This window comes from Anabrus simplex, chromosome X (assembly GCF_040414725.1).
Source record: "Anabrus simplex isolate iqAnaSimp1 chromosome X, ASM4041472v1, whole genome shotgun sequence".
Classification (NCBI taxonomy): Eukaryota; Metazoa; Arthropoda; class Insecta; order Orthoptera; family Tettigoniidae; genus Anabrus; species Anabrus simplex.
The window spans coordinates 126,710,325-126,722,913 of NC_090279.1; the positions used below are offsets into that span (position 1 = coordinate 126,710,325).

Below are 12,589 nucleotides of genomic sequence, written 5' to 3' on the forward strand. Positions count from 1 at the left end.
GGAATTGGAGGTCTTGTGGAACTCCGGACACTTGTGTAGTAGTTAGTGGGACGTTATGCAAAATAACATTATTATTAAATCACGTGCGGCTTAATCACGACGTGATGTAACGCTCGTGCGCCGTATCGCCCGTGTGAACCGACAGCGTGGTGCTGCGTGCGAACGATTTGCCAAGAAACACGGTGGAGTGCGGCATCTCTCCAGTGTGGTTTACATGTGCGTGGTTAACTTACATGATTCTCTTAACGTTTTATCGCACAACAGAGCACTCGTGTGTGTTCTGATCTGAAATGTTAAAGGGACCTTCTTGGCTGTATATTTGTCACAGGCATAACACCAGTATAGCTCCTGGCCTGTGTGAACTGGTAGGTCGCTTTTCTGGATGAGGGATTTGCAACAGCTATTGCGGCAGTGCGCCTTACACCCCTGTGAGTCCGCATACGACGTGCTAGGTGGGATCTCCTGCTGAATTCCCTGATTCAAACATTGCATGAGAATGGCTTGTTGCCTGTGCCAGTCAGCATATGAACTACTAGGCTGAATTTGATGCCGAAGAATATGCCACAGATATTGCAGCAATATGGCTTCTCGCCTAAGTGTGTCCGCATGTGATCTCCTAACTCGCGTTTCTGGATGAATGATTTGCCGAACACATTGCAGCAGTTTGGTATATCGCCTGTGAGGGTACGCATCTGACCTGTATAGATAGACTTCCTGGCTGAAGGAAATCCCACAGACGTTGCAGGAGTATGCCTTCTCATCTGTGTGTGTCCGACTGTGACTTATTTGGACGGATTTACTGCTGAATTACTTGCCACAGACATTGCAGCATTATTGCTTCTCATCTGTGTATGTCCGCACGTGAATAGCATGGACGGATTTACTGCCGAATAACTTGCCACAGACAAAGCAAGTGAGAAAGCATGTGAATAGCATGGTTGTCATCCCTGCTGAAGGATTCGCCACAGAAATTAGACCCGTAACGCTTCTCGTCTGTATGGATCCGCATATGATGAGATAGAGTGTCTTTCCGGCTGAATGATTTGCCACAGACGTTGCAACAGTATGACTTCCCGTCTGTGTGTGACTGCATATGAACAGTTAGTGTGCTGTTCAGGATGAATGATTTGCCACAAACATTGCAGCCGTTTGGCTTATCGCCTATATGGGTCTGCATATGATCGTCAGACTGCCTTTCTTTATGAATGATTTGCCACAGATATTGCAGGTCTATGGCTTTTCGCCTGTATGGGTCCGCATATGATCGGTCAGACTGCCTCTCTTTACGAATGATTTGCCACAGACATTGCACCTGTATGGCTTAACGCTTGTATGAGACCGCATATGATCGATTAGTTTGCTTCTCCTTATGAATGATTTGCCACAAACATTGCACCTGTATGGCTTCTCACCTGTATGGGTCCGCATATGATCGGTCAGACTGCCTTTCTTTCTGAATGATTTCCCACAGACATTACAACTGTATGCTTTCTCGCCGCTATGGATCCGCATATGTTTGGTTAGATTGCCTTTCTGTGTGAATGAATTGCTACAAACATTGCAACTGTATGGCTTCTCACCTGTATGGGTCCGCATATGTTTGGTCAGACTGCCTTTCTGTATGAATGATTTGCTACAGATATTGCAGCTGAATGGCTTCTCACCTGTATGGGTCCGCATATGATCAGTCAGACTGCTTTTCTGTATGAATGATTTGCTACAGACATTGCAGCTGTATGGCTTCTCACCTGTATGGGTCCGCATATGTTCGGTCAGACTGCCTTTCTTTCTGAATGATTTCCCACAGACATTACAACTGTATGCTTTCTCGCCTCTATGGATCCGCATATGTTTGGTTAGATTGCCTTTCTGTATGAATGAATTGCTACAAACATTGCAACTGTATGGCTTCTCACCTGTATGGGTCCGCATATGTTTGGTCAGACTGCCTTTCTGTATGAATGATTTGCTACAGACATTGCAGCTGAATGGCTTCTCACCTGTATGGGTCCGCATATGATCAGTCAGACTGCTTTTCTGTATGAATGATTTGCTACAGACATTGCAGCTGTATGGCTTCTCACCTGTATGGGTCCGCATATGTTCGGTCAGACTGCGTTTCTTTCTGAATGATTTGCTACAGACATTGCAGCTGTAAGGCTTCTCACCTGTATGGGTCCGCAAATGATCAGTCAGACTGCTTTTCTGTATGAATGACTTGCTACAGATATTGCAGCTGTATGGCTTCTCACCTGTATGGGTCCGCATATGCTTGGTCAAACTGCCTTTCTGTATGAATAATTTGCTACAGACATTGCACCTGTATGGCTTCCCGCCTGTATGGGTCCGCAAATGTACGGTCAGACTGCCTTTCAATCTGAATGATTTGCCACAGACATTACAACTGAATGGTTTCTCGTCTGTATGGATTCGCATATGTTCGGTTAGATTGCCTTTTTGTATGAAGGAATTGCTACAGACATTGCAACAGTATGGCCTCTCGCCTGTATGGGTCCGCATATGAACGGTTAGTTTGCCTCTCTTTATGAATGATTTGCCACAGACACCGCAGCTGTACGGCTTGTCACCTCTATGGGTCCGCATATGTTCGGCTAGTTTGCCTCTCCTTATGAATGATTTGCCACAGACATTGCAACTGCATAGCTTCTCGCCTGTATGGGTCCAGATATGTTCGCTTAGATTGCCTCTCCTAATGAATGTTTTACCACAGACACCGCAATTGTATGGCTTCTCCCTTGTATGGGTCCGCATATGTTTGGTTAGATTGCCTTTCTGAATGAATGTTTTGCTACAGACATTGCAACGGTACGGCTTCCCGCCTGTGTGAATACCCATGTGACCTGCTAGTTTTTTCCGGCTGAAGGATTTTCCACAGACGTTGCAGCAGTATCGCTTCTCACCCGTGTGAGACCGCATAACGTCCGGCCTTTTCCTAAAAATTTTATGAGATACTGAGCATTCGTTTATAACCGCACCTGTATGCAATCGCCTGTCCCCTGTCAGCTTTTTCATCTGTGTAAAGAATTTATCGGAAAATACGCACACTTGGAGCGGGTGGATCCTGACGTGTTCCGACAAGCTGCTTCGGCTACCTAACACCTTTCCGCAGTGATCGCACTTGAAGGGTCGATCTTCCTTGTGTCTCTTCAGTTGTCGCAAGAGGTCCAACTTCCCAGCCAGTACGTCACTGCGCACACTACACCTAAAACTAGCTGATCCGCTGTCCGGAGGTTGATGATCTCTATAGCTCACCTCGGGTCTCGATCTACAGTGACAAATTAAAACCAGGTGACCAATATTTCAACAGCCAACTCCAATACAACTCTCACACAGGGGATTTGCTAATGGACATTCCAATCACTGATATCCAGTGCAGAGAGCTCGTTACTCATAAACATTACATTCCTGACAGTAAACATCATCTGAGGTTAAATTTCAAAAGCTCTCACTTGTAACGAGAATGCGTTGCGTCTTTTCTTAATCACGATATCACGCGCAAGAAACTTGTCACGGTTTAGAAATGTACGAGTTAATAGACCTCATTTGAAGAAAGCATGAGAAGTGGTCCAGCCTAAAAGGGTAAATATTCATACAAGCTCTTTAATCCAGCACATATTATTCTACCGAAATCCGTAGTCTGTTCTCCTACATAAAAAACGGCATATGCTTTGGAGTTTTGATCTTGTTGAACCACTCTGCGCTTTGTCGCAGGCAAGTAATAATTTTTGTAAAGGACCTTGATCTTGAGGTTGTTTGAGAGAATGTCTGTGTTGTAGATATTAATAAAGTTGAGAACGTTTGCCGACATTCAGCAAGATCTGTTGCAACATGGCTAATCTTTTATGAATGTTATTTTGTCACACAAATATACATATTGCATTTGTACATTGTTATCATATCACTATAGCATTTTATTATGTCACTGTGTCGCTTTTCCGAAATATGTATCTTTGATGTGCAATCAAACATAGCCAACCTATATATAGGACGGTAGGTTTATACAAGGACGTTCATACTTACTACCATGTACTACATCAATCTACGTCTTAATTGCTGTATTTAATACGGAAACCAATAATCCTGATGAAGTCGTGGAAAAGCTGAAATGTAACAAGTATACGACGACTCTCTCCCTAGCATTGATACTGTCTTTTCTCCTCAAGACACTGCTGTTATAGACATTATGAAGGCAACACAGAATATGGCTTTGTTGGCAGCGTTTTATTACAATGTTCTAATATCCTGATTTTGAAACCAAACACAACCTATCGTGCCCTTGAATATTCTTACAAGTATTACTTTAACAATACGGATAGAAGGAGCATGAAACTTAAGGCTTGAGCCAAAATTCGAGATGACAAGACGTTGAATTGCACCGTAGTGGATATTGCTGCTATGTAAAGGAAGGAATGTTATTCTATTTATTTCAAAAGGTCACGGGCAACGCGATTATTTTTAGTGGATTGATAACATAGTTGTATAGCATCAAATTCTGTGCCTGTCTCCCCACCACAGAGTAGTTCTACATATTCTACGAAAGAACGGTTAAAGGTGAGATAAGCTTACAACTGCCACATGGGAAAATCGATCACGCAAGCTAAAATATATCGTAACATGAACTGGTACTTTCCAATTCATGCTGTATGAAATGAATTCACAAGGCCCAGTCGAATGCATGACTGGCTCACAAGCAAAGTAATGGGAGGCTCGACCATGTATTGTTACTGCACTCTTTGGAGAAAATAAGTGGACAAATGAATGGGGGACATTGATTCCATATATGACAGACTAAACCTCTTGATCATCAAACAAGATATTGATGTTAACACCACTAGACAACAGGGGGCAGAAAATACGACACTGGATTGTATGTCATGCGTTCTGTGGCATATCACGCCAAGGTAAGGTGCAAACGTCTCTAACCCTTCTTCTTTACGTGAATACGTGATTCTTGTGACAAGTAATTTATCAGGTTCACAAATAGTTTTCAGTAAAATAATGTTTCATTTTGCATTGTTAAATATTCTACACGAACCAGCTGTAACACGTGGCGCGTCCCAGGTGACGGATACGGGTTCCCCGCTGGCCTGCTGATGAACTTGAGCAAAATATAAAAGCTCTCGCGTACCAAACATGTACAAAGTCTTAATGGCAACTTTGGCGGAGATGGAGACGTCCAGTAGGGACCAGGTGGCGGAAGATGTACACTAAATTTCTGGAAGTTAATGCAGAAAAGAGGGTAGCGTTTATCCTCTAGAGGAGTGGCTGCAAAAGGCATCTGTTCTCCATGTCCGAAGCTGCGTTACTCCCTTCTGTCATGAGCTCTAAAATGCTTCAAGACAAGCCGGCCGTAAAATAATACCGTTACATCATTACAGAAATAGTTCTCATGGTATCGGAGCCAAGGTTAGTGCAGCCCCTGGAAGGGACGCGCATTGACAGGGCCCAGTCAGCATGAAAAGTATGCTAGGGTTACCGTCGCACGGGCTGTGACGGCTAACCATGCTAGTACCCCCATTTTGTATCCCATCATTGAATTATGCCTGGATGAAGTAGCGAATAAGCCACTGCACTTGAGAGAAGGCTTGTAGGCATCTGAGAGGTGCGGGAAAAAAGATGGAATGGAGAAAAGTCATGTGAAAAGAGGTGTGGTTACTAACTGGTGTACAACAGAAACCGAAGGACAGCTCGTGGTGTTGACATTGTCATATCAGCTAAATTTGACGGTTCAGTCTCCGAGGTGCAAAAGTTTGACAATCGCTTGATGTAACTCGTCCGCACTGGGGAAAGAAGGAAATTCCAATTTTTCACAGCAACGCTCCACAAACTGACGTGCGCTTGGAAACCAAAGATGCGTTCTGGGCACTGCCTGACAAGAAGACCGCTGACTATCTTATCGCTGCCCCTGATCTGAATGGACGTGTCGGACCGAGGAAAGAAGAACAAACAGTCCATGGCGTTCATGGACATGGAGAAAAGAACGACGATGCCCAACAAATTCGCGATTATGCAGAAACTGATCATCGCAAACACACGGTTCAAAAAGAGTGATATTCATCTACTCAGTACTACAGTGGCTCCCATCCATTTCGCATTGACTACATCCTTGTGAGAGGGTGAAATCTCGAAGATGTTCTAGAGATAACAGTTGTCCCTTATTAAATCCTTGCGATGCAACAAAGACCAGTCATCTAAGCTGCGGATAAAGTCACCAAGAGCCCAATACTTCACAGAAAATAGACAAATTGGGATCAAATGGTTGCCCCTGAAGAAGGAAACTAACGTCGTTGCAAAAGTTACAGAGTCACAAATCATCATAGTTGAAGTGAGCCGCACTAAACTGAAAGACGCCTTTCGCTCTATTCCTGAAACAATTAAGTCAGGGCTACGACAACGAAGGATTAAACATGACATATGGCTAAGGAATGAAGATGTTAAATATGCAGTACGGTTGAAGAAGCAGCTGTACCACAAGTTTCTTGCTCGTTGGAATGCCTACGAGGCTGCCACTCGTAAAATGAAGGAGGTATTTGCCGTAACAAAATCAAACCGGTAGGCAGGTCTATATGTGAAACATGACATGCGCGAATTCGAGCGGAATTTTTAACGGCTAGTCCAATCGAGCCAACGCAAAACGTCAGAAGTCCAACGTTTTTACGGCATCAATGAGGAAAAAGACGATTTGCTACTGGACTGGCGGGAAGCGCGAGTACACTGGCGGAACTATTTTGACTAAATTTCAATCATGGAATTTCCGTATCTACCAATCCTAATCACCTCCGCTGTTGAAGGTCCAACGTACGAAAATGACGTCACTGAAGTCCAGACTATGCTGAAGGAAATGAAATCAGGGAAAGCCATCTGTCCCGATTATCTTCCAGCAGGGTTTTGTTTCTGTCAATGGGGGGATGCAGCAGTGTGGCTAACCATATCATCAAAGAAGGTCAAAAAAACAGACTGGCGACGGAGTATCAATTCAGAAATAAGGGAAGCCTTGGCGATTTTTCTAATCACGGCCCGAACATACTTCTGAGCCTCGCAACGAGAGACTTAGAACAAATCTTCGATAAAAGGATTAGCGATTTAGCCAAACATACAAGAAGCCAAGCTGGATTTGTGTAAAATTGTGGCGCAATAGGAGAAACCCATGCTGCCGGACTGTTACTTGAGAAACACTGTGAAAAGAATAAGAGGCTTCATGACAAATTTCTGGAACCTTAGAAGCCCTTCCATCGGGTAATTCATGACCTAATCAGTCAGCCCTACAAGTACATGGCATTCCAGAGCACCTTGCTGAGAGGGTATAATTGCTCTACAAAGAACAAATGAGTTGTGTTCAAGCTAACGCAGGAGCGTCTGATGACTTCCGCATAACTGTAGGAGTCCATCAAGCTCATTCTTGTGATGGACACAATTACCACAAACCTGCGCAGTTCAATACCATGGACACTTCTCTAAGCAAATGATATCATTTGGCTGAAGAGAATAAGCTAGACCTGCAGCGTCAAACAGAAGACTGGAACAATCAACTAGCGCAATAAGCCCCGCACCTCAACAAGAACAAGACAGAATACATTGCATTACATCGTCCAGAAGTTGGAACCATGCATGTTGACGTTGAAGATATAGCACGAGTAGAGATATTTAAGTATATTGGCTCCACAATCTATGATTATGGCTGACTTACTGATGAAGTCAACTTAAGGATATACAAAGCCTGACTGAAGTGGAGAATGACAACAGGCGCCCTTCCGAACTTTGAACGAAGGACCATCTCTAAACTAAGTTCTACCAAACTGATATCTGTCCTATCGATATCCATCCTGTCGTTTTATATGGCAACGAATGCTGCCCAGCTCTAGAGGTAGAACGCCAAATAAGCATCATGGATACGAAGTTGCTTAGGTGGAAGGCTGGCATAACTAGACTAGATCACATTTCAAATGATGTTATTAGAAAACGTTTTGGCATTGCAGCGATCCAGAAGAAAATTGGGGAAAGGCGTGTGCGCTGGTTTGGGCAAGTGTTGCGTGTAGAGGATGATACATTGGGAAAGTCAGAGTATTACACAGAATGTCGGCGAAAAGAGGCGCTAGGGACGAACCAGACAGCATAGACTGATAAAGTGCACAACGGCCTGAAAGTTGGAAGACTACATGCAGACATGGCCCGAGACCGAACTAACTGGAGTCAATGAACCACAACACCGGACCCTGCCACCAGATGCAGACTGATGAATATTCTGTTACAAAAATTGAATGCAAAGGATATGTTACACATCCTAACATTCAAATTAGTTTATTGTATGTTCAAATTTTCTCCCCTAAAGCCTATGTCCGATATCTATAAAAACTTATTTTCACAAAATAGTGTTTGAATGGCTGAACGCTTCTGGATTTCGTGTTTAAGAGACTCCTATAAATGCATTGTGAAGAAAAACTTATAACTAAAATAAAAATAAAAAATGGGTATATCTGTGTTAAATGGGAAGGACAGTTTGAATATCCGGTGAAATTCTATGAGTACCTACAAGAGGAGAGTCCGTCAGTGTATTCTAGCCTGAATAGAAATTTGCAATTCATATTTATGCTTACATGCGTCATAGACAGCAGACGATCATATTAATCAGTTTGTTATTTTTACTCCGATCACGCCTATAAATATGAAGACCATGAAGGTGTGGCACAAAGTGGTCAGCTCTAAAGCCGGAAGGAAGCCACATAACTAAGTGGTTAGTTCAGGACCATGTGTCTGTACACAAACGGAAGTAAGCCTCATCACTATTTAGCTCAGGACGATGTGTCTCTCCAGAAATGGAAGGTATTCTCATCACTAATTGGTAATCTCAGAAATACGTGTATTTCCACAAGTCAACAATTAGGAAATTTTATGAACCTTAAAATCATTTCTTATGTAATTCAGTACCAAACTGGCATGGCAAATAGTTTAGACATTTTAAAGGAAGTCATTTAAGTTGCGGCACGATATTTGTAGACTGCTGAAATTAGAGTGAGGAAACAATAGCGCCTGAGGTGAGATATAAAACAAAGTGGGAAGTAGCAGATAAGATCCGGTCCACTGAATCCTTCAGAAGCATCTAAAATCTATGATGTAAAATGGACTAAGCTACGTAGACAATGGACTGTCCCCTGACATATATGCCAAGAAAAAAGAAGACACACAAAATGCATGTCGCTTTGCTGGTCTCTGCACAAAATACGTTTAGAAAGTAGAAAGCTAATTTAGACTCCATCAAAAATAGAAATATGATTTTGTGTGTGAAAAGGATTCATAAGCAACATTTTTACTGGTGGTCATAATACAAGATTATTCTCTAACATAGCCTATTGTGTCCTGTTACACATGAATTACAAAGAAACAGAGAGTGTGAGCTGGTACTGGGTAGTTCTGAGGACCGACATGAATATTTCTTGCCACTAGTTGTGAAAGTACAGTAGGAACAAGTCAGTGCATCACATAAGAGCCGAGAAGACTCTAACCACTCACAAAATCAAATAAACCATTCAGAATTCGTAGTTTCCATCACAAATCGTGTTTGAAGTCAAACCATAGGCTACGACTAGCCATCGCATGACCTGCTGATACAAGGGCTTGGTTAAGAGCACCAATCCGAGACTATAGAATCATTTCCCAGGGATTATCAAAGATCATTTCACACAGTAACCAACAAAGGTGTGACAGCAAAAAATTAATTAGCAATGTCACAACTACAGTTCAAAAACACTACTGCATTAAATGTTTTTAAACAGGACATACACTTGTGGTACTTTGTAAGGTCAGTGACAATTATTACAATTTTGAAAGAATATTATATCACTACGTTATTTACCTATTATTATTATTATTATTATTATTATTATTATTATTATTAGCATAGGGCAACAAGTTAGATACATATACACAAATTATATAGTATTTACAAATATACACAGACAAGAAACAGGTTTTATAGCAGAATGTCCAGTTGAGTGATCCACTGTATGGCTTCCTCTGTTGGTTCCAAAAAGTCACTCGCGCTACCTGTGTAGGAACGTCGTGTACATTCACTTACAATATGGGGATCATCTGTCGAGATGCACCACAGTCGCACTCTGGTGATGAGATATATTTCCACTTATAAAGGGCATCCCTGCGTCGTCCATGATTTGTTCTCACCCGATTCAGAGTGGTCCAAATCTTACGCGGTAGATGATGTTCACCAGAAAAGATGTTGTGTAAGGAACTGTCTGTGGCAACTTTCCAGCGACTTCTCCATTCTTCTAAAGGGTGAAAATACCCATCAGCCAATGCGACAGCATCAAGCAAAGATGGAAGTCGTGACTCGAACCTCGTTACCTTGAGAACAGGAATATCATCCAAAACAGGCAGTTGAGAGTTCAATTCTATGTTCTTGAACTCTCGGATGGTAGCATTTCATCTTTTTAAAACAGGTGGCATTTTACCTGACAGAATTGGGAGCCAATAAAGGGATGTGGACTGGGTAGTACCAGATATTAACCGCAAGCTTGCATTCAGTTGAGTATCAATTAGTCTTGTATATGGGCTATCCAGCCAAACTGGTGCACAGTACTCAGCACACGAGAAAACCAGTCCCTAAGCAGAAGATCATGAAGTCATTGCTGATGAACTCCAACTTGAGCCATACAATTCCTGAAGGATAATATTACGTGTTTTGAGCTTTCTGGACAGATTCATAAGATGTTGTTTGTAAGATAGTGTGCGATCAAGTGTAATCCCCAAATATTTGGGATAGCTACTATGCCGAAGTTCTTGGTGACAAAAACGTATGTGAAGTTTAATGCCAGCTTGGCGATTATTCAGGTGAAAACATGACATTTCTGTTTTGTTAGGGTTAGGACACAGTTGCCATTCCTTGAAGTACGTTTCAAGTGAAATCAGGTCTCTTTGTAGCACTTCTTCTGTCACACTAAGGTCTCGATGATGAGTGGCTAGTGTTATGATATCAGCATAACAAAATGTTTGTGATGATGTTTCTGGGAGATCGGAGATATACAAATTGAACAGTAGGGAAGACAGTACCGATCCTTGGGGTAATCCATTTTTGAGCTTCCTTTCTCTACTCATACTATTTCCCATACACACTCGAAATCTTCTGTCATTGAGCATATTGCTTATAACTTGCACGATGGTCCTACAGGGTACAATTCAGAGAAGCTTGTAAATTAATCCTTCCCTCCAGACTGCGTCAAATGCTGCTGTAAGATCAATGAATACAGCTGAGGTCTTGAGTTGTTTCTGGAAACCTGTTTCCATGTGGAATGTCAGTGAAAACACTTGATCGCAGCAGCTGTGATTTGGCCTGAATCCAGCTTGATCAACTGTAATACGCTGAAAAATAGTTGCGCTGATTCTGTTGTGGAATAGCCTCTCAAAAAGAAGGGCAACTGGTCTATAACTGCTTGGGTCAGTGGCAGGCTTACCTGGTTTCAAGATGGAAATCACTTTCGTTCGTTTGAATTCTGCCGGGAGTTGTCTGTTCTGTAGAAGGTCGGTAAAAAAAATTACCAGCCAACTTCTTGCATTCTTCCCTAAATGAATGCGAAATTCTGGATGAATGTCGTCAAAATCTGGAGCTGTACTTGGTTTGACGTCTTTGAGAGCAGTATTGATGTCTTGCACCGTAAGCGGTTGTGAATACCTTGATGTGCGTGGTGTTCTTGATTCCAGAGTTTGGAGCTGGCGCCGTATGTATTTGGTATGTTTCTTATCTGATGGAGTTTGGGAAGTTGTGACGATATGAGATGCTACTTCATCCGGAGTAACTCCAGGCTGTTCCTTCACCAAATGTGTCCTTCCTCCAAGTTATCTGCGGTGCCCCCAAGATCTTCTACTGGAATGAGTTAGGTCGATATTCTCCACTGTTTCAATCCACCGTTCTCTCCGGGTAGTATCCATGCTGGAAAGAAGTTCATCAGCTATGTCTTGATCACCAGTATGCAGATATTCGTTATAGATTGCATCAGTCTCTGCATTCCAATCAGGGATGTATTCTTTTCTATGGCATACTCTTCTTAGCCTCCATCATAACTGCATCTACGAAATGCTTGTAATTGTGCTTGGGAGCAATCCACCGAACACATTTATCCAGTTCAGTGGTGAATGTTGACCAATTTGCTTTTCTGAAGTCCCTCCGAGCATGTGGTATTGACCGTACAACAGGAATTTTGATGCCAATGTCCACTACAATGGGGCTATGTTGACTGTGGGGAAAATGTCTTAACACTTTACGACTGGTATGTAAGGGCTGTCCTGCCTCATTGCAGCTAACAAATCACAAGTCAGGATTGAAATCCCTATTTCATGCAGCTCATTGGAAAGTACCAAGATCTTTTGGGTAAAAAATCAGATGGAGATTGTTCATTTCTGTCCATTCTACGAGTTTCTTTCCACATTCATCGTTATTCGAGCACTTCCATAGTTCCTGATGGCTGTTGAAGTCGCCTATATAAACTGCAGGGTGTTGAGCAGTCGGGAGTACGGTACCTGACCACTGTGCGTTTGGGGGTTTATAATTGTTAAAAATAGT

General features: G+C 42.4%; 2 protein-coding genes across 2 annotated transcripts in view; both read right to left on the minus strand.

Moving 5' to 3' along the window:
- The window catches only part of LOC137503199 (uncharacterized), a 126,026-nt gene that overhangs the window by 49,395 nt on the left and 64,042 nt on the right, over nt 1-12,589 (minus strand). The gene's annotated exons all lie outside the window — the stretch shown is intronic.
- On the minus strand, nt 480-2,520 carry LOC137503143 (zinc finger protein 567-like). The gene is made up of 4 exons (XM_068230617.1): nt 2,314-2,520; nt 1,917-2,013; nt 1,413-1,664; nt 480-718 (listed from the first exon to the last, which is right to left on the minus strand). Exons 1-4 carry the CDS (start codon nt 2,518-2,520, stop codon nt 480-482), a joined length of 795 nt encoding a protein of 264 aa, XP_068086718.1.

What these genes read in the sequence shown, in the direction of transcription:
- LOC137503143 (XM_068230617.1), bottom strand. Translation starts at nt 2,520, where the DNA reads ATGCGGACCCATACAGGCGAGAGGCCATACTGTTGCAATGTCTGTAGC. An exon ending in ACATATGCGGACCCATACAG is followed by an intron (nt 1,665 to 1,916) that starts GTGAGAAGCCAT and finishes GGACCCATACAG; the next exon opens with GTGAGAAGCCATTCAGCTGC. An exon ending in TCATATGCGGACCCATACAG is followed by an intron (nt 719 to 1,412) that starts GTGAGAAGCCAT and finishes GATTTCCTTCAG; the next exon opens with CCAGGAAGTCTATCTATACA.